This window comes from Vipera ursinii (assembly GCF_947247035.1).
Source record: "Vipera ursinii genome assembly, chromosome: 7".
Classification (NCBI taxonomy): domain Eukaryota; kingdom Metazoa; phylum Chordata; class Lepidosauria; order Squamata; family Viperidae; genus Vipera; species Vipera ursinii.
In genome coordinates, this window is record NC_139521.1 from 40187941 (window position 1) to 40208840 (window position 20900).

Below are 20900 nucleotides of genomic sequence, written 5' to 3' on the forward strand. Positions count from 1 at the left end.
AAACAAATAAAGTTATAATTAAAAGCTAGCATGGGTTTCCTAAAAATAGATCATGCCAAACCAATCTTATTTCATTCTTTGACGAAGTGACTAAATTAGTAAACTAGCGAAATGTTGTGGTCATAGTATACTTAGACTTCAGCAAGGTATTCGACAAAATAGATCACAATCTACTTCTTGGTAAGCTAGAAAAATGTGAATAGACAACATCACTACCAGATGGATTTATAATTGGCTGACAAACCAAACTCAATGAGTCATCCTTAATAGTACAGTACTACATCTACATGGAGGGAAGTAATCAGTGGGGTAACGCAAGGTTCTGTCCTAGGCCCAGTACTCTTCAATATCTTCATAAATGACTTGGATTAGAGGATAGAAGGGGAACTCATCAAATTTGCAGATGACATTAAGCTGACAGGAATAGCCAACACCCAGAAGACAAGCTCAGGATCCAAAAAGATCTTGACAGACTTGAGCTATGGGCCCTATCCAACAGTATGAAATGTAATGTGGAGAAAACCAAGAATTTACACTTAAGACAGGAAAAACCAAAGGTACAAGTGCAGATTAGGTGAAACCTAGCTCAAAAACAGTAACTGCAAGAGGTACCTTGGAGTCCTAGTGGATGATCACTTAAATATGAGCCAGCAGTGTGCGGCAGCAGCCAAAAAAGCTAATACAATCCTTGGTTGTATAAACAGGCATAGAATCAAAATTACGTGAAGTATTAGTACCGCTTTATAAAGCCTTAGTAAGGCCACACCTGGAATACTGCATCCAGTTTTGGTCCCCACATTACAAAAAATATGTTGAGACTTTGGAAAAAGTGCAAAGAAGAGCAACTAAGATGATTAAAGGCTTGGAGACAAAAACATATGAAGAACGGTTGCAGGATTTGTGTTTGGCTAGTCTAGAGAAAAGAAGGACTGGGGGCGGGGACATGATAGCAGTATTCTAATATTTGAGAGGTTGCCACAAAGAGGAGGGGGTCCACTTATTTACCAAAGCACCAGAGGGCAGGACAAGAAATAATGGAAACTGATCAAGGAGACAAGCAACCTGGAATTAAGGAGAAATTTTCTGACTGTTAGAACAATTTACCAGTGGAACAGCTTGCCATTAGAAGTTGTGGGTGCTTCATCACTGGCAGTTCTTAAGAAGAGACTGGACAGTTATTTGTCTGAAATGGTATAGGGTCTCCTGCTTGAGTAGGGGGTTGGATTAGAAAATTTCGAAGGTCCCTTCAGATTGATTGATTTCCTCATTTTAAAAGGATAAACAAGGAACAAATTGACTATGTCTATTCAGATGTTACTGCCTATTTGTATGTTACTGCTATTAGGGATGGCATTCTCAGATTAATAGTACTAATATTGGCATAAATGTATCAGAATACAAGACAGCATTAAATTACATGCAGTGTTTCTCTTGCCTTTTTACCTTACAACTGCCTATTGTAATTGTTATAAGATTTGGTCATTTCACAGGAAAACTTCTATAAAGTGTTTGGCTGAGGAAGACGAGCTTTCCTAGTGCTGAATAATAAACTGCCCACAGTACCTGCTGTTGCTCAGAAATGAAAACTTGCTTTCACCGAATAGTTTTAAGGCGGCATCTACTCTTCTGTTGTTTTCAAAAGCATTCTTATAAACTTCTCATTATCTGTGTTAATTGTGGAGAAGTTTCAAAGAAGTCATGCTGGCTAGAACCAAATAATATACGGTACCTTAGCCTTTTTTTTTCTTTTCTGTTTAATTGTGTTCAATTCTTGGAAGCGTCCTGGACAGATCCCTGCGATTTTCTTGGCAAGTTTTTTTCAGAAGTTGTTTACCATTGCCTCCTCCCTAGAGCTGAGAGAAAGTGACTAGCCCAAGTCATCAAGTGGCTTTGTGTCTAAGGTGGGACAAGAAGTCATGTCCTTCCAGTTTCTAGCCTGAGGTCTTAACTATTGCATCATTACTGGCTCTTTTAGCCTTAGCCTACTTCCATTTCCTTTCCCCTGAATTTGTCAAAAGGAAATCACAGTGGGGTCCGAGCGTGGTATGGGTTAAACGATTGGGCGAAAAGTGGAGAGTTCCAGATTCAAGCTAATTCTTATGGATTGACGCTCAGGAGAGACTCTGGGCCAGTCAGTCCCTCTCAGTTGAACCTATCTCATAGGAACATTGTGGAGAAATATTGGAGGACGAGGCTGTTTACGTCACATTAAGGTCCCTGAGGAAAATCAAGTGTGTATACAAACTTATTCTTTAATGTCATGAAAATTAAAAGAAAGAATCCTGATCTTGTTCTAAAAGTAAAAACTGGAGTCCACAGTGATATTTCCCGGGGGAGATTTTGAACAATTAATAGTCTCTGATTGCTTTGAAATTGGCTTTTCCATTTATCCTATATATTTTATGACTTGTTGCCTGCTTAGAACATTTATAGGGAAACTTAGAAGCACTGGCAGATAATCATTTCAACAATCCATTGATTGCCCATTCATTAATGAGCAAAGATCTATAAAATATTATTAGTGCACTTCATTTTTGAAAAATGTGTATCATCTTTTGTTTTCCTGCCTAAGAAATGGTATACTGCCATTTGCGTATTCGTGTTCAAGTGGAAGAGATATTTCTGTTGATCAAAGTTGTATCATATGTATAGGTTGGCATTTTAATTACTTTTGTGTGTGAGAAAGAGAGAGACTGTACAAGCCAGAATTCACTATGTAGTTGCCGATTTCTATTCCAGTGGCACCCTGATCCTTCAAGGATGTCTAATTCAGGGCTTTTCAACCTTTTCACCCATTGTACCACTTTTAGGATATGGCAACATCCGAGTACCACCAGTTGCCTAGCAAGGTGTCAAAAACTTCATGATAAAAAAAAGGAAAAAAGTGATAAAGTGCAGGTAGTCCTCGACTTACAACAGTTCACTTAGTGACTGTTTGAAGTTACAATGGCACTGAAAAAAGTGCCCCCCAAGCCACAGCCAAGCAAGACACCTGCCTGCCCGCCCGGCAGCACTCTTCCTCCTGTCCGAGGTTTTTCATTGTTGTGAGCATTTCTGTTGAGGATTGGCAGTGGGGGTGGGGTGGGGTGGGTGTTTGGTTTTTATTCCCCCCCTCTGCTGGGTGGTTGCAGCAGGTTTTGGTCACTTCACATGACCCTGGGACACTGACCGTCATAAATATGAATTAGTTGCCAAGCATCTGAATGTAAAAGACCCTGGAGATGCTGGAACATTCCAGCTGATCGGTGCTTCTTCTGGGCTCAGCAGAAGCGTCAGGATCAGTGCCGAGCTCCAGCTGGAGCCTGGCACTGATCCTGGCGCTTCCGCTTAGCCCTGACAGCCCTGCAGCTCCAGCCATCTCTCATTCAGGCTTGTGCGGTACTGCCACCAGTTCAGCTCATTCCCCTTCCCTGCTACCACTTCTCTAGGATGGTCGCGTACCACCTGCCAGGTTACCACAGGTGGTACCCATACTACTGGTTGAAAAGTCTTGGTCTAATTCATCACGAATCCTCACTTGAAGCAAGCATTAATAAATGCCCTTCTTCCTCTGTCTTCACAGCTTCATCCTTTTTTCCTTTTTCTTTCGCTGACTACACTTTATTTTCTTTGTAATTTAAATAGTTTTTTCTTCATTTAAAATGAACTTAGACTTAAATTTTGCATTTTTATAGTTTTGTTGTAGGACTTTTGGCTTTATTTAATTTTTTAAATTGAAGATTATTTTTATTCATGGTAATTTTCTCTAGGGTACTTTGGCAGGAAGATAGGTACAAAAATTATTACTATCATTGCCATTATTTTGTAGGGGCAATTATAACACTCCACATCCTGCTCAATCATCTTTATTAAAATATCTATCTCTTATTTAAACTGCAAATTAAAAAAAATATAGTAAAACCACAGCTGCTGAAGAAGATATACCGTATATACTTGAGTATAAGCCGAATTTTTCAGCCCACTTTTTGGGCTGAAAAATTCCACTTCGGCTTATACTCCAGTCAACAAAAAAAACTTACCGAGGACTTGTGCGCGGCCGAGGCTTTGGTGCTTCCGGGATCGCCCGCACCTCTCCCAAGCCACCGCCGTCCGAGACCTGCCGAAGTTTGGGGAGGTTTGGGGAGGTGCGCGCGCACCTCCCCAAACTCCGCGCCTTGCCTGCCTGCTTCTTTCCGCAGCGGAAAGAAGCAGGCAGGCAGGGCGCGGAGGAACGGAGACTTGCCGACGTTTGGGGAGGTTTGGGCGCCTCCCCAAACCTCGGCAGGTCTCCGTTCCTCTGCGCAGACCTGCCGACGTTTGGGGAGGTTTGGGCGCCTCCCCAAACCTCCCCAAACCTCGGCAGGTCTCCGTTCCTCCTGCCGACCTTTGGGGAGGTTTGGGCGCCTCCCCAAACCTCCCCAAACCTCGGCAGGTCTCCGTTCCTCCTGCCGACCTTTGGGGAGGTTTGGGCACCTCCCCAAACCTCCCCAAACCTCGGCAGGTCTCCGTTCCTCCTGCCGACCTTTGGGGAGGTTTGGGCGCCTCCCCAAACCTCGGCAGGTCTCCGTTCCTCCGCGCAGACCTGCCGACGTTTGGGAAGGTTTGGGCGCCTCCCCAAACCTCCCCAGGTCTCCGTTCCTGTTTGGGGAGGTTTGGGCGCCTCCCCAAACCTCCCCAAACCTCGGCAGGTCTCCGTTCCTGTTTGGGGAGGTTTGGGCGCCTCCCCAAACCTCCCCAAACCTCGGCAGGTCTCCGTTCCTCCGCGCAGACCTGCCGACCTTTGGGGAGGTTTGGGCGCCTCCCCAAACGTCCCCAAACCTCGGCAGGTCTCCGTTCCTGTTTGGGGAGGTTTGGGCGCCTCCCCAAACCTCGGCAGGTCTCCGTTCCTCCGCGCAGACCTGCCGACGTTTGGGGAGGTTTGGGCGCCTCCCCAAACGTCCCCAAACCTCGGCAGGTCTCCGTTCCTCCGCGCAGACCTGCCGACCTTTGGGGAGGTTTGGGCGCCTCCCCAAACGTCCCCAAACCTCGGCAGGTCTCCGTTCCTGTTTGGGGAGCTTTGGGCGCCTCCCCAAACCTCCCCAAACCTCGGCAGGTCTCCGTTCCTCCGCGCAGACCTGCCGACCTTTGGGGAGGTTTGGGCGCCTCCCCAAACCTCCCCAAACCTCGGCAGGTCTCCGTTCCTGTTTGGGGAGGTTTGGGCGCCTCCCCAAACCTCCCCAAACCTCGGCAGGTCTCCGTTCCTCCGCGCAGACCTGCCGACCTTTGGGGAGGTTTGGGCGCCTCCCCAAACGTCCCCAAACCTCGGCAGGTCTCCGTTCCTGTTTGGGGAGGTTTGGGCGCCTCCCCAAACGTCCCCAAACCTCGGCAGGTCTCCGTTCCTCCGCGCAGACCTGCCGACCTTTGGGGAGGTTTGGGCGCCTCCCCAAACGTCCCCAAACCTCGGCAGGTCTCCGTTCCTGTTTGGGGAGCTTTGGGCGCCTCCCCAAACCTCGGCAGGTCTCCGTTCCTCCGCGCAGACCTGCCGACGTTTGGGGAGGTTTGGGCGCCTCCCCAAACGTCCCCAAACCTCGGCAGGTCTCCGTTCCTCCGCGCAGACCTGCCGACCTTTGGGGAGGTTTGGGCGCCTCCCCAAACGTCCCCAAACCTCGGCAGGTCTCCGTTCCTGTTTGGGGAGCTTTGGGCGCCTCCCCAAACCTCCCCAAACCTCGGCAGGTCTCCGTTCCTCCTGCCGACCTTTGGGGAGGTTTGGGCGCCTCCCCAAACCTCCCCAGGTCTCCGTTCCTCCGCGCAGACCTGCCGACGTTTGGGAAGGTTTGGGCGCCTCCCCAAACCTCCCCAGGTCTCCGTTCCTGTTTGGGGAGGTTTGGGCGCCTCCCCAAACCTCCCCAAACCTCGGCAGGTCTCCGTTCCTGTTTGGGGAGGTTTGGGCGCCTCCCCAAACCTCCCCAAACCTCGGCAGGTCTCCGTTCCTCCGCGCAGACCTGCCGACCTTTGGGGAGGTTTGGGCGCCTCCCCAAACGTCCCCAAACCTCGGCAGGTCTCCGTTCCTGTTTGGGGAGGTTTGGGCGCCTCCCCAAACCTCGGCAGGTCTCCGTTCCTCCGCGCAGACCTGCCGACGTTTGGGGAGGTTTGGGCGCCTCCCCAAACGTCCCCAAACCTCGGCAGGTCTCCGTTCCTCCGCGCAGACCTGCCGACCTTTGGGGAGGTTTGGGCGCCTCCCCAAACGTCCCCAAACCTCGGCAGGTCTCCGTTCCTGTTTGGGGAGCTTTGGGCGCCTCCCCAAACCTCCCCAAACCTCGGCAGGTCTCCGTTCCTCCGCGCAGACCTGCCGACCTTTGGGGAGGTTTGGGCGCCTCCCCAAACCTCCCCAAACCTCGGCAGGTCTCCGTTCCTCCGCGCAGACCTGCCGACCTTTGGGGAGGTTTGGGCGCCTCCCCAAACGTCCCCAAACCTCGGCAGGTCTCCGTTCCTGTTTGGGGAGGTTTGGGTGCCTCCCCAAACGTCCCCAAACCTCGGCAGGTCTCCGTTCCTCCGCGCAGACCTGCCGACCTTTGGGGAGGTTTGGGCGCCTCCCCAAACGTCCCCAAACCTCGGCAGGTCTCCGTTCCTGTTTGGGGAGGTTTGGGCGCCTCCCCAAACCTCCCCAAACCTCGGCAGGTCTCCGTTCCTGTTTGGGGAGGTTTGGGCGCCTCCCCAAACCTCCCCAAACCTCGGCAGGTCTCCGTTCCTCCGCGCAGACCTGCCGACCTTTGGGGAGGTTTGGGCGCCTCCCCAAACGTCCCCAAACCTCGGCAGGTCTCCGTTCCTGTTTGGGGAGGTTTGGGCGCCTCCCCAAACGTCCCCAAACCTCGGCAGGTCTCCGTTCCTCCGCGCAGACCTGCCGACCTTTGGGGAGGTTTGGGCGCCTCCCCAAACGTCCCCAAACCTCGGCAGGTCTCCGTTCCTCCGCGCAGACCTGCCGACCTTTGGGGAGGTTTGGGCGCCTCCCCAAACGTCCCCAAACCTAGGCAGGTCTCCGTTCCTGTTTGGGGAGGTTTGGGCGCCTCCCCAAACCTCCCCAAACCTCGGCAGGTCTCCGTTCCTCCGCGCAGACCTGCCGACGTTTGGGGAGGTTTGGGCGCCTCCCCAAACCTCCCCAAACCTCGGCAGGTCTCCGTTCCTGTTTGGGGAGGTTTGGGCGCCTCCCCAAACCTCCCCAAACCTCGGCAGGTCTCCGTTCCTCCGCGCAGACCTGCCGACCTTTGGGGAGGTTTGGGCGCCTCCCCAAACCTCCCCAAACCTCGGCAGGTCTCCGTTCTTCCTGCCGACCTTTGGGGAGGTTTGGGCGCCTCCCCAAACCTCCCCAAACCTCGGCAGGTCTGCGCGGAGGAACGGAGACCTGCCGAGGTTTGGGGAGGTTTGGGGAGGTTTGGGGAGGCGCCCAAACCTCCCCAAACAGGAACGGAGACCTGCCGAGGTTTGGGGAGGTTTGGGGAGGCGCCCAAACCTCCCCAAAGGTCGGCAGGTCTGCGCGGAGGAACGGAGACCTGCCGAGGTTTGGGGAGGCGCCCAAACCTCCCCAAAGGTCGGCAGGAGGAACGGAGACCTGCCGAGGTTTGGGGAGGTTTGGGGAGGCGCCCAAACCTCCCCAAAGGTCGGCAGGAGGAACGGAGACCTGCCGAGGTTTGGGGAGGCGCCCAAACCTCCCCAAAGGTCGGCAGGAGGAACGGAGACCTGCCGAGGTTTGGGGAGGTTTGGGGAGGCGCCCAAACCTCCTCAAAGGTCGGCAGGAGGAACGGAGACCTGCCGAGGTTTGGGGAGGTTTGGGGAGGCGCCCAAACCTCCCCAAAGGTCGGCAGGTCTGCGCGGAGGAACGGAGACCTGCCGAGGTTTGGGGAGGCGCCCAAACCTCCCCAAAGGTCGGCAGGAGGAACGGAGACCTGCCGAGGTTTGGGGAGGCGCCCAAACCTCCCCAAAGGTCGGCAGGAGGAACGGAGACCTGCCGAGGTTTGGGGAGGTTTGGGGAGGCGCCCAAACCTCCCCAAAGGTCGGCAGGAGGAACGGAGACCTGCCGAGGTTTGGGGAGGTTTGGGGAGGCGCCCAAACCTCCCCAAAGGTCGGCAGGAGGAACGGAGACCTGCCGAGGTTTGGGGAGGTTTGGGGAGGCGCCCAAACCTCCCCAAAGGTCGGCAGGTCTGCGCGGAGGAACGGAGACCTGCCGAGGTTTGGGGAGGCGCCCAAACCTCCCCAAAGGTCGGCAGGAGGAACGGAGACCTGCCGAGGTTTGGGGAGGCGCCCAAACCTCCCCAAAGGTCGGCAGGAGGAACGGAGACCTGCCGAGGTTTGGGGAGGCGCCCAAACCTCCCCAAAGGTCGGCAGGAGGAACGGAGACCTGCCGAGGTTTGGGGAGGTTTGGGGAGGTTTGGGGAGGCGCCCAAACCTCCCCAAAGGTCGGCAGGAGGAACGGAGACCTGCCGAGGTTTGGGGAGGTTTGGGGAGGCGCCCAAACCTCCCCAAAGGTCGGCAGGAGGAACGGAGACCTGCCGAGGTTTGGGGAGGTTTGGGGAGGCGCCCAAACCTCCCCAAAGGTCGGCAGGTCTGCGCGGAGGAACGGAGACCTGCAGAGGTTTGGGGAGGTTTGGGGAGGCGCCCAAACCTCCCCAAAGGTCGGCAGGAGGAACGGAGACCTGCCGAGGTTTGGGGAGGCGCCCAAACCTCCCCAAAGGTCGGCAGGAGGAACGGAGACCTGCCGAGGTTTGGGGAGGCGCCCAAACCTCCCCAAAGGTCGGCAGGAGGAACGGAGACCTGCCGAGGTTTGGGGAGGTTTGGGGAGGCGCCCAAACCTCCCCAAAGGTCGGCAGGAGGAACGGAGACCTGCCGAGGTTTGGGGAGGTTTGGGGAGGCGCCCAAACCTCCCCAAAGGTCGGCAGGAGGAACGGAGACCTGCCGAGGTTTGGGGAGGTTTGGGGAGGCGCCCAAACCTCCCCAAAGGTCGGCAGGTCTGCGCGGAGGAACGGAGACCTGCAGAGGTTTGGGGAGGTTTGGGGAGGCGCCCAAACCTCCCCAAAGGTCGGCAGGAGGAACGGAGACCTGCCGAGGTTTGGGGAGGCGCCCAAACCTCCCCAAAGGTCGGCAGGTCTGCGCGGAGGAACGGAGACCTGCCGAGGTTTGGGGAGGTTTGGGGAGGCGCCCAAACCTCCCCAAAGGTCAGCAGGAGGAACGGAGACCTGCCGAGGTTTGGGGAAGTTTGGGGAGGCGCCCAAACCTCCCGAAAGGTCGGCAGGAGGAACGGAGACCTGCCGAGGTTTGGGGAGGTTTGGGGAGGCGCCCAAACCTCCCCAAAGGTCGGCAGGAGGAACGGAGACCTGCCGAGGTTTGGGGAGGTTTGGGGAGGCGCCCAAACCTCCCCAAAGGTCGGCAGGTCTGCGCGGAGGAACGGAGACCTGCAGAGGTTTGGGGAGGTTTGGGGAGGCGCCCAAACCTCCCCAAAGGTCGGCAGGAGGAACGGAGACCTGCCGAGGTTTGGGGAGGCGCCCAAACCTCCCCAAAGGTCGGCAGGAGGAACGGAGACCTGCCGAGGTTTGGGGAGGCGCCCAAACCTCCCCAAAGGTCGGCAGGAGGAACGGAGACCTGCCGAGGTTTGGGGAGGTTTGGGGAGGCGCCCAAACCTCCCCAAAGGTTGGCAGGAGGAACGGAGACCTGCCGAGGTTTGGGGAGGTTTGGGGAGGCGCCCAAACCTCCCCAAAGGTCGGCAGGAGGAACGGAGACCTGCCGAGGTTTGGGGAGGTTTGGGGAGGCGCCCAAACCTCCCCAAAGGTCGGCAGGTCTGCGCGGAGGAACGGAGACCTGCAGAGGTTTGGGGAGGTTTGGGGAGGCGCCCAAACCTCCCCAAAGGTCGGCAGGAGGAACGGAGACCTGCCGAGGTTTGGGGAGGCGCCCAAACCTCCCCAAAGGTCGGCAGGTCTGCGCGGAGGAACGGAGACCTGCCGAGGTTTGGGGAGGTTTGGGGAGGCGCCCAAACCTCCCCAAAGGTCAGCAGGAGGAACGGAGACCTGCCGAGGTTTGGGGAAGTTTGGGGAGGCGCCCAAACCTCCCGAAAGGTCGGCAGGAGGAACGGAGACCTGCCGAGGTTTGGGGAGGTTTGGGGAGGCGCCCAAACCTCCCCAAAGGTCGGCAGGAGGAACGGAGACCTGCCGAGGTTTGGGGAGGTTTGGGGAGGCGCCCAAACCTCCCCAAAGGTCGGCAGGAGGAACGGAGACCTGCCGACGAGCCGCGGCCACACAGGGTATTCCTGTGTATTCAGGCTTGCAAAATGGCGGATCGAGCCTCTGCTGGCGGCAGAGGCTTGCAGAACGGCGGATCGGCTTATACTCGAGTCAATAACTTTTTCCAGTTTTTGGGGGTGAAATTGGGGGTCTCGGCTTATACTCGAGTCGGCTTATACTCAAGTATATACGGTACTTCAAAATGACAGAATGTAGAGCTATTATAAGAGAACTGTAGGAATATATTTGTAAAAAAGGACTTTATAAATGGGTGATTTGATTAATAATGGCATAGTTCTTACATGTTGTGCCTCAGCCAAAAGCTAATTCTTGCACAACTTTTAACAAAAGAATTATACTCTAATTATTAAAATTTTCTAATGCCCTGTTTCATTTTATTTCACCTGGTTTGCAACAGTGAATAGTTTTAAAATCAAGAATAATAATCCTACTAACACTTGCCTTGAAAATAAAGCAAACATATGCAATAGCCCTTGTTGGAGGAAACAACTTTTTATGTAATGGATTTCATCTGAAATGAAATTAATATTTTTCTGCTTCCTGTGCCTTGCCACAGCATCATTAGCCAATAGGCATGTTTCAGCAAATACTAAGCATTCACAAAGCCTGAAAATTCCACCTTCCTCCTTCCAATAGTTTACCCAGTTAAACTTGCAATGTACAGATTGTGAAGGACCAACTTCTTATACTTGTACAAACAGGAACAATTTTATATTACTTTTGTAATTAATGTACAAACTTAAATAATATAATAAATATCCCTTCCCATCATAAGTACTAAACACATCTTACATTTCTCTAATAAACCTCATCACATTTCCAAATATATCTTCAGGGAGTCCACACATATTATGTGTCACCTAATTGGTGGGACCTGGGCAATGGTATGTTAGTTTGCAAGGTTGTCTCAAATAGGATTCTCTAACTTGCAGAGAAGAGTGTGAGCATTTATGGTGTAAAACTGGGATTTGATTAAGCATCTAGCACATTAGCCCAATTGTGCTTATATTGTTAAGTATTGTGTCCTCACATTTAGTAGGGAATGCTGCATCTATCATGGTAGAATTGAAGTTTGAGACTTGGAATGAAAGAGGTGTATATGGTAAAAAGTATACATTAATAAATGAATTGAAATAAAATTATGTATGTTGTATGTTGTGAAATTTGAGAAAAGGAAGAAGATATGAAGTTGATATATATCTTATGAAGTAGAAGAATAAAATTATAAATTTACAAAGGAAAAGGTTGAACTGTATGCCAGAAATTATGAATTGATGTTATAGACAATGCAATATTCTGAATTAATGTGACCTGCAAAGAAAAATTATATTGCTATGTGGCATGAATTGATGTGTGGGAATGAAATGAAAGTGCAGGAGTAACTGGATGATTCAGAGAGCCAAGAATGAATCAGAATGGTAACTATTTGGCAGGTATTTGTTTAGAAAAATATCTGCTTGTTTCAAGAAGTGATTTAAACATATGCCTGTTCATGCATACATATGAGAAAATAATGAGTCGAAGAGCACAGTTGAGTTGATTGTTTATGGTAAAGATGAGATAATTAGTGTAAGATGTAAAGGTGATGAGCTGTTCCAACTAGAGAGATAGGACCTTATCTGGTGTTGATCGTCAGGAAAAAAATGGACGTGAAAGAAAAAGAAACAAGTGAAAGATATAAGAGTGAAAGTAGACTGCCTAAAGAGAGGTACTAGCTCTATATGAACAGTATTACCTTTATAGGTAATCCCCAAACAAAATGAATGCAACAAAGTGAAAATAATTATGTTAGAGAATGCCAAAAAAGTATGTGGAGTTACATTGAAGAAAAATATGAAAAAAGTGAAAAAACATGAAGGAAACGGAGAATGGGGAAAAAACATCAGATAGGAAAATGTTACCAAAAAATGATGTTGTATAGTGCATATAGAGAAAAATAAAGTTGAAAACTATCTAGTCAAGGAGAGCTTGGTTGGTTAAAAGAAGCAGAGAAATGGAGAGACGTTATGATCAAAATATTTACTGTTTAGGTAGAGTCTACTGCAAGGAAGAATGCTTATGGAAGTATCAAAAATTACTCTACTGCTTCTGTCCTTTTGTTATATGGAAGCAAAAGTAGAGTACATTACAAAACGAATTCAAGGGAAAGTTTGTGTGATATAACAAGAAGAAATGGAGTCTAGATAATTGAATGATGGATGAGATAAGTACAAAAGTAAGTGAACAGTACAAAATAAGTTATTTTGCCTTTAGAGTTGATTTGATAGTGAGGACAGCATATAAATTTAATAAATAAATATTATTGCTACTTATTTTTTTCTGTAATTACATATGCAAATGTGGTTGAGTGGGGAGTCAACAGGAAATGACTAACTGTGTTTAGTACATACTTAGTATGAAGGATTTGTGTACATTTGCACATGTACATTTACACTTTAGTGCACTTCAAAACAGTATACAGATCTGTAAATATAATAAAATACAATTAACTCATAAAATTGTGAGGAATAGAGTAACTGATTAACAATGAAAAACGACAAAATTAAAAACTACCTTTCTCTTACTTGGTGCATTCCAGATGTTTGGGTAGAAGAGAATGTAACCATTACATTATTCTTTATGGATTTGACTCGCATAACCACTCAAGATCAGTTTTAAGCTTTGATTCATTCTAGCAGCCACCGATTGTACAAAAAAGAAATACATAAATTAAGACAAGTTAAAATTCATGAGTGCAAATCACTTGGTGGGGAATGTAGTATAATTAAATGTACGTTTTCCTAAACAGGAAATCAGCATTAAGGACACATTTATGGTGGATTTAGACTTCTGTTGCTCCTGTGATCTAGAACCACATAGGCAAAAAGAGGTTCAAAAGGGGTTAAAAACGAGGGAAACTACTGTTTGCTGGTTGACATGCTGCAAAACTTCTTCTTTTATGCATGTCCTTTGCAGTTCTACTATAACATTGTTAAATCCAGAATCTGTGATTGCAAGAAAGGAAAGAATAAAGTAGTTAAATAACAGTAAGTTTAAAAATTGCAATTTTGTGATAAGGTCCTCTTGGCTTTATCACTGAGTCCCTTAGAGAGAACAGGCAAACTAGTGATCCAAGACCCCTGAATTTGTACCTTCTATTGCATCTATAACTGAGAGGAAAACTATGTGCAGAGCTACTTCTACACGAGCAAGGAAAGAATAAAATAAGTACTTGCAACATACAATGTGGTTTGAGTAGTGGTATGTATGAGAATATGAGATTATGCGTAGAGATGAGAACAGAAGATATAATAGCTTTGTTTGATAGTTAGACAGTTCAATTGTGATAGATCTTTCTGTGTCACTAGTTTCTTTGTTCTTCTAAGCGATGGGTAATCCCTACATAGACCCATGTTTTAGTTATAAGCTTTCTTTTTGATATACATGTCTAACTTTTGATCCCACCTTTACATTAGCCAAATCACGGTATTTATCTAAAACAATACTACAAATTTAATAGTATTTAAACTAATTCCTATACGTCAATAGTATTTAAACTAATTCCTATACTTTTTTTTTGCCCAAGATGGCGGCAGCAGCTTGAGCTACGGACGCTCCACAAGGGCTCTAAATGGGGCAATTTTAGGGAGGCCCAGCCGTGGCACGGTATGAGGGGGTGATTTCAGGGGGGTGGACACAGAGACGCTTGCTAGGCGCTGTTTTCGGCGGCGGTGAGCCCCCCCTCCCCCCTTCAGAGAGTGGCATTTTACTGGCCTACCGGCCTGGAGAACAATACTGTGCTGCTGCAGGCATCCTTTCTCTGCTTTTTTTCGCCGTGGATACCCTCCGCTTGTACGGAGGGGCGGCGGCGACGATTTCACTGACTTTACTGGTTGAAAACTCGATCAGGAGCTGTCAGCTGGTTGGTGCCGTTTTCAGCGGCACGGAGCCCTCCCTCTCCTTCCGGATGGTGATGGTGGCTTTTAGGCCCGGACATCGGCCTCGGTTTCTGCCCTGCCACGGTGGACTTGTTGAGGAATGCCTGGATTTTAAATCATTGCTGGGAATGCCTTTTGCTCGCCTTTTGCTCGCTACTGGAACATCATCTGGACTAGCGGGTGGACGCTTGTGGGAGAGGCTGTTTTTGCCCCCCCCTCTAGAATGGCGGAAGTGGCCGGCTGCCCGAAGATCAGCAGCGGCCTGGCTTATTTCCTGTGCTGGCAGGCAGCTATTATGGCCGTTTTAATGCTTGGCTGGATCAAGACCTCCCCATTGACAGTCTGGTTTGGGCCTGGACCTGACTGTGGTGGGAGGACGGTCTTGGATTGGTTATCGACCGCCCCGCTGGTGTGAGAGACCAGTTGGGGTAAGCTTGGCCTGGGACTCTTTGCTCTCTCCACCCCAGGTTGGACTCCTCAGCCGGAGTGAGAGGACGGCTGGGGCTTCCTTCCTGACCGCCATCTCAGGTGAGACCTGAGCTGGACTAGTGGATTGAGAGACATACCCACCGGACTCAATATTATTCCATCTGAATACCATCATTCCATCGAACCACCCATTGCAAATATTTGTAATCTTTGTCCTATGTGGACATTTTATTGTTGCATGGTTTGTTACCGTTACTCTGGAGCTGATCTGTATGCCCTCAGGGGGGTTCCTCCCTCTTGGGCACAACCAGCCGCCTGTTTCCACACTCCCCTTAATGACGAGCCCAATTGCTGGGACTCCGAGAGGTGGCTGGGCTTAGACAGGGGCCTTGTGTTGAGACACGTTAAGAGGCCCCTGATACATTTTTTAGCCAGTAATTTTAAAAGGTTAGGGAGGGGGAGGGATAGGGTGGAGAGGGAATTATTAACCAGCGCTCAGTCTGGGCCTGTTAGGGGTCCCGACGAGACGGGGTTGGGGGAGGTGGTTGCTGGTTCTATGAATGTTGGGGTGGGGCTTCAAATCCCCACGATGATAGGGAATGGCAGCAGGTGGTTGCACGGAGGGCCGCATCAACATCTGGGATCGCGCCCCCGCTGTCTGCATGCGGTGGCGCGCTCCGACCCTCCGGTTAGCACCCTTTTGCCCGGGGATGAGGGTGAGCAGGCCCCTGAGCTTAGGCTAGCTTATTTTAACGCCAGATCCATCGTTAACAAGGCTCCCCTCATTCAGGACTTGATCGAGGAGGAATGTGCGGATCTGGCATGTATCGCGGAGACTTGGTTGGGCTCGGAGGGAGGGGTTCCTCTGACCGAGTTATGCCCTCCAGGTTTCTGTGTGCTACACCAGCCATGGGCTCAGGGTAGGGTTGGTGGGGTGGCGATGGTTGTCTGGGAGACTTTATGCCCGTGGGAGACCACCATTGTCCAGATGGCCGGGAGTGAGTCCCTCCTCCTGAGATGTGGCCCTCAGGCTCAGTTGGGCTTGTTGCTCACATACCTGGCGCCCAGCTGTGTGGCAACAGCCCTGCCCGAGCTGCTTGACACCCTCTCAGGGTTGGTGGTGGAGTTCCCCAGGCTTATAGTTCTGGGGGACTTCAACTTGCCTTCACTGGGAGGGTCGTCTGAGTTAGCTCGGGAGTTCATGGCTTCCATGACGGCCATGGGCCTGATCCAAGTAATTCAGGGCCCGACTCATGTGGGGGGTCACACTCTCGACCTGGTGTTCCTGTCTGGACAGTGGTTGGATGATCTGGGAGGGGGTTCACCAACCATTGTTCCCCTGTCATGGTCAGATCACCATCTCCTGCGGCTGGTCTTCTGTTATGCCACCCTCCGTTGCTGGGCTGCGGAACCGACCAGGTGGTTCCACCCCAGGCGCCTAATGGACCCAGAACGGTTCCAGATGGCGCTTGGGTCTATACCCATTGCCCTCACCCACAGCTCAGTCGACGCCTTGGTGGATGCCTGGGAAAGGGCGGCTGCCGGGGCACTTGACTGTGTTGTACCCTTGCAACCTCTGACCCAGCGCAGATCCCGTTGGGCTCCATGGTTCTCTGCGGAGATGAAGCGTTGGAGATGGGGTCTAGAGAGTTGTTGGAGGTCCAGCCAATCCGAATCTGACCGATTGCAGCTAAGAACCTTTATAAGGTCTTATCTTGTGGCGATGAGGATGGCGAAGTCTAATTACTTCGCTGCCCTCATCGTGTCTGCAGATAATCGCCCGGCCGCCCTCAACCAGGAGGTGAGGGAGGATCCCTTACAGGGACGAGCCGAGGAATTTAGTCATCATCTGGCGGACAAAATCGCTCAGATCCGGGCCGGTCTGGACTCTGACTGGGCAGAGTCTGACGTGGAGGAATCGGACGGTCTTGAGCGTGTTATCTGGACTGAGTTCGATCCTCTTTCCCCTGATGATGTGGACAGGATCATGGGGAGGCTGAGCACCACCACCTGTTTGTTGGATCCGTGCCCCTCCTGGCTGGTTTATGCGGCCTGGGAGGAGACATGAGGCCGGTTCCAGGGAGTAATAACTGCTTCTTTGAAGGAGGGTGTCTTCCCTGCCACCTTGAAGGAGGCGGTGGTGAGACCCCTCCTCAAAAAGCCTGTCCTGGACCCGGCTGTTTTAAATAACTATCGTCCAGTCTCCAACCTTCGCTTTTTGGCGAAGGTTGTTGAGAGTGTGGTGGTGCATCAGCTTCCTCTGTTCCTGGAGGAAACTGATTATCTGGACCCGTACCAATCGGGTTTCAGGCTCAGATACAGCACGGAAACAGCATTGGTCGCGCTGGTGAATGATCTCTGGCGGGCTCGGGACAGGGGTTGTTCCTCTGTCCTGGTCCTATTAGATCTCTCAGCGGCTTTTGATACCATCGACCATGGTATCCTACTGCGGCGTCTCAGGGGGTTGGGAGTGGGAGGCACCGTTTTACGGTGGTTCTCCTCCTATCTCCTGGGCCGCTCGCAGTCAGTGTTGACGGGAGGGCAGAGATCTACCCCGAGGCCTCTTGTTTGTGGAGTTCCTCAGGGGTCGGTTCTCTCGCCCCTCCTGTTCAACATCTATATGAAGCCGCTGGGTGAGATCATTCGTGGTTTCGGGGTGGTACGCTGATGATACCCAACTTTTTCTTTCCACCCCGAACCAACCCAGCGATGCCCTCGCCGTGATGTCCCGTTGCCTGGAGGTGGTCCAGGTCTGGATGGGGAGAAACAGGCTTTGTCTCAATCCTGCCAAGACTGAGTGGCTGTGCATATCGGCATCTCAGGTTAACCAGACCATTCCACCTTTAACGGGGGGTGAGGTGTTACCCCCCGTTGATAGGGCTCGCAACTTGGGCGTCCTCCTTGACTCCCGGCTCAACTTGGAAGGTCATATAGGAGCCGTGACCTAGGTTCACTTTTGCCCAGGTTCGCCTGGTGCACCAGTTACGACCCTATCTGGACCGAGATGCCCTACGCACAGTCACTCATGCGCTCGTGACCTCCCATTTAGACTACTGCAACGCTCTCTACATGGGGCTGCCCTTGAGGACCACTCGGAGGCTTCAGCTGGTGCAGAATGTGGCTGTGCGAGTTGTGATGGGGGTTTCCCGATACTCCCATGTAACACCTCTACTCCGCAAGCTGCATTGGTTCCCGGTTGCCCTCCGGGTGAGATTCAAGGTGCTGGTGATGACCTATAAAGCCCTAAATGGCGAGGCTCCAGGATATCTGAGGGAACACCTGCTGCTGGCATCAAGCTCCCTTCGTCCAGTGCGCTCCCACAGGGAGGGTCTTCTCAGGGTGCCACCGGTAAAAGATTGCCGGCGGATAACACCCAGGGGGAGGGCCTTTTCAGTGGGTGCGCCTGCCCTTTGGAACCAGCTGTCAGTGGAGCTTAGGACTGCCCCCGACCTCTGTTCATTCCGCCGGGACCTGAAGACCTGGCTCTTCGAGCTCTCTGGCCCAGCCTGAGAATTTTAATTTTAATTTTAACTGGGGTTTTTATTTGTGCAGGGATTGATATAATTTTTAAATTGTTTTTAACTTTTGTATTTTTCGTTTTAATCACCCTGTAAACCGCCCTGAGTCCTTCGGGAAAGGGCGGTACATAAATATAATAAAATAAATAAATAAATAAAATAAATACTATCTAAAAATAGTGGTGGTACATAATTATTTTATATTTTTTAAATGTTTTATTTATATACTGAACATGAAATTGTCCTATATTCTTGAAAACTACGCATTCTGATATGAATATTTTTCATTTAGATTTTTGATTCATAAAACAATTCCTTCTTTTTAATAAGATTTTGGAAAGTTAACCACAGTAGTTAATGGTAAGGGAACATGATTATCTGCTGACGAGTTGGAAAAAAGTGCTGCCTGATATATATAAACATGTTCTTCAAGCTGTCTTTCAGTACATGAATAACAGTTGGGTCTCATCCAAAATGGCAAACTGTTTTTTAAACTTCCTTTGTGTTGGATACATGCCTGCTATTTTTGGAATGCAGCTTTAATCAAAGGGTGAGGTCATTGTTCAGGGTTTGTTCTATCTTACAACTAGAACACAGTTCTCACATATACAAACATATTACGAAGTTCTTCCTCTTTTAATGAAAAAGAAGATGTATTTATGTGTTTGGTAAAGTACTGACTAGATCCATTCTTGGAAATAACATAACCACTGATTAAGGTCAAGGTCAGCAGGGACAGCAGAAATAAATGATGTTAACAAGAGGAAACAGGAAGGATTAAGGTTTTGCCTTCAATCTGTCTTTTGTTATTGTTTTTTTTGTAAAACATTGCTTCATTTAAATGTTGAACTGCATAATGGTTTTGGCACATGTGTACTTTAAATAACTCCGATTTTATTTTGAACAATTTTAGCCATCTCCATCTTTCAACTGGTTTATTGCCCACATAGAGAATAGTAGGGCTGAACTTTAACTACATAGAAAGAAGCAGATTTTTCCACCTTTCCCAAATACTACATGGAGTGTAAAAGCAAGCTGATTGAGAAATCCCCCAAACCAAGTGGAGTAAAGCTCTACTGAAACACGTACTGTGGCCTGATTTTAGAGAAACCCTTTTTTCTAATCCTAGACCTAGAATAATCTTCCAATGTAGCAGAGAGCCCCAGATCTTAAGAAAGAAGTAGCTACAGGTAGGCCAAAGGAGTGGAGAAGAAAGATCTAGTTGGATAAGCTAAGTTTGGATCCAGCCTGAAAAACAATAAGGGAAGGCATGCTGTATCCTGCTCAATTACTGAATTGTGCTGTTTCTTTATCTTTTTTAATTGGTTGAGTGCAAATTTATTTTTTTAAACCCAGACATATTGTATAATAGCAAATAAGATATATGAAAAATAAGACATTATGTGAAATGTTCTCTCTTACAAACCAGATTTCATCAATAACTTCTTTTCCTACTGGAAATGTTTAAAACTGTATTTGCTTTGAACAGTGCATGAAATAAGTATTTTCTACAGTTAAATAGATAACAATAACTGTTTTAAATTGGTAACTGGCAAATTTAATTCTTTATTTTAAGTTGTTACTTTTATCACAAAAATATTATGCAACCCTGATCACCACCAGGACTCTAATATGAAAATGACACATTATTTGATTTGAGAGTTGTACAACCTTTTTCTTCATTGTACAAAGCTGTTTCCTAAAGAATAATTTGATGCCTTTTGTCTCCCAATCACCACGCTTGTGGAAGAAGATAGATAACTGTGATCAGAAATCTAAATCCCTTTCTTATGAAATGCTTGAAAATAGTCTCAAGGATGTTTACTTGGGATGATGGTAAATAATTATTTTGTAAATAATTACTAGTTTAAGCCACAAACTAGTTATTGTTTACAATGTACTTTCAGTGTACCAACTAGCATCCACATAGTCTGTCCTTTGTATTTCATCCCTTCCAATAAATGCTTCATGTTGTAAGATAAAGTTAGAGATTTTGTTACATTTCTGATGTAATTCTAATGTATGACAATTTTAGTTACCTTGGAAAGGGCAACAAGTGATGGAAAAAGCTGGGACATGAGGGATGCAGTTCAATAGCATCTGGAGTATCATAGGTTTGACTGTCACTACTATATATGCTAAAGCATTCATTTGTTTATGCTTGGTGAAATCAAATTAAGAGAAATATTTATTTCTCATATTTTTCATTTACTATATTCAATTCAAACTTTATTACGGTCATGGACCAGCATAGGATTTACTAGTTATGTATTGTTAAATATCTGTGAAATGTAATAAGAAATCCAATCATTATTTTGCATTTTGTGTCCTTTGTACAGGAATGCATGCTTTGCGGAGAATATTTCATAAGAAAGAGAATCTCCTGGATGATGATGTGTCTGTATCTGTAATTATTAATCGCAGTGATTTTCTGCAGGCAATGAATGATGTCAGGCCCAGCGCCATGAGAGAGGTGACAATTGATGTACCCAAAGTAAGATTTCTCTATTAAATATTTTAAGATGACCATTTGGAAGTTGGAGAATAAGAAAAGACTCATGCTTAAAGGCAGTCATCTGATCACAGAAATAGCTTAAGTGGTCTTCAAGTCTTTCCTTCTGCATATCTTGGGAATATATTGGAACTGTAACTCTTTAATTCCTAGTTATGCTGTCTGGATATTCTAGAGCTCAAGTTCCAACATAGCTGGAGGTCAAGAAGGATTGTCTAGAAAAAGATGATTAAAATAGTGAGGGGTCCACATGTATAGTCAGTATTAACCTTGCATATTT

General features: G+C 48.8%; 1 protein-coding gene across 2 annotated transcripts in view; it reads left to right on the forward strand.

The window, feature by feature from the left end:
* Positions 1–20900, forward strand: part of AFG2A (AFG2 AAA ATPase homolog A) — a 162985-nt gene that overhangs the window by 14796 nt on the left and 127289 nt on the right. For both annotated transcript variants that reach the window (XM_083367360.1, XM_083367361.1), the window contains exon 10: positions 20448–20602. In XM_083367360.1, the coding sequence (XP_083223486.1) occupies positions 20448–20602 (155 nt within the window). The remainder of the gene's footprint in view (positions 1–20447; positions 20603–20900) is intronic.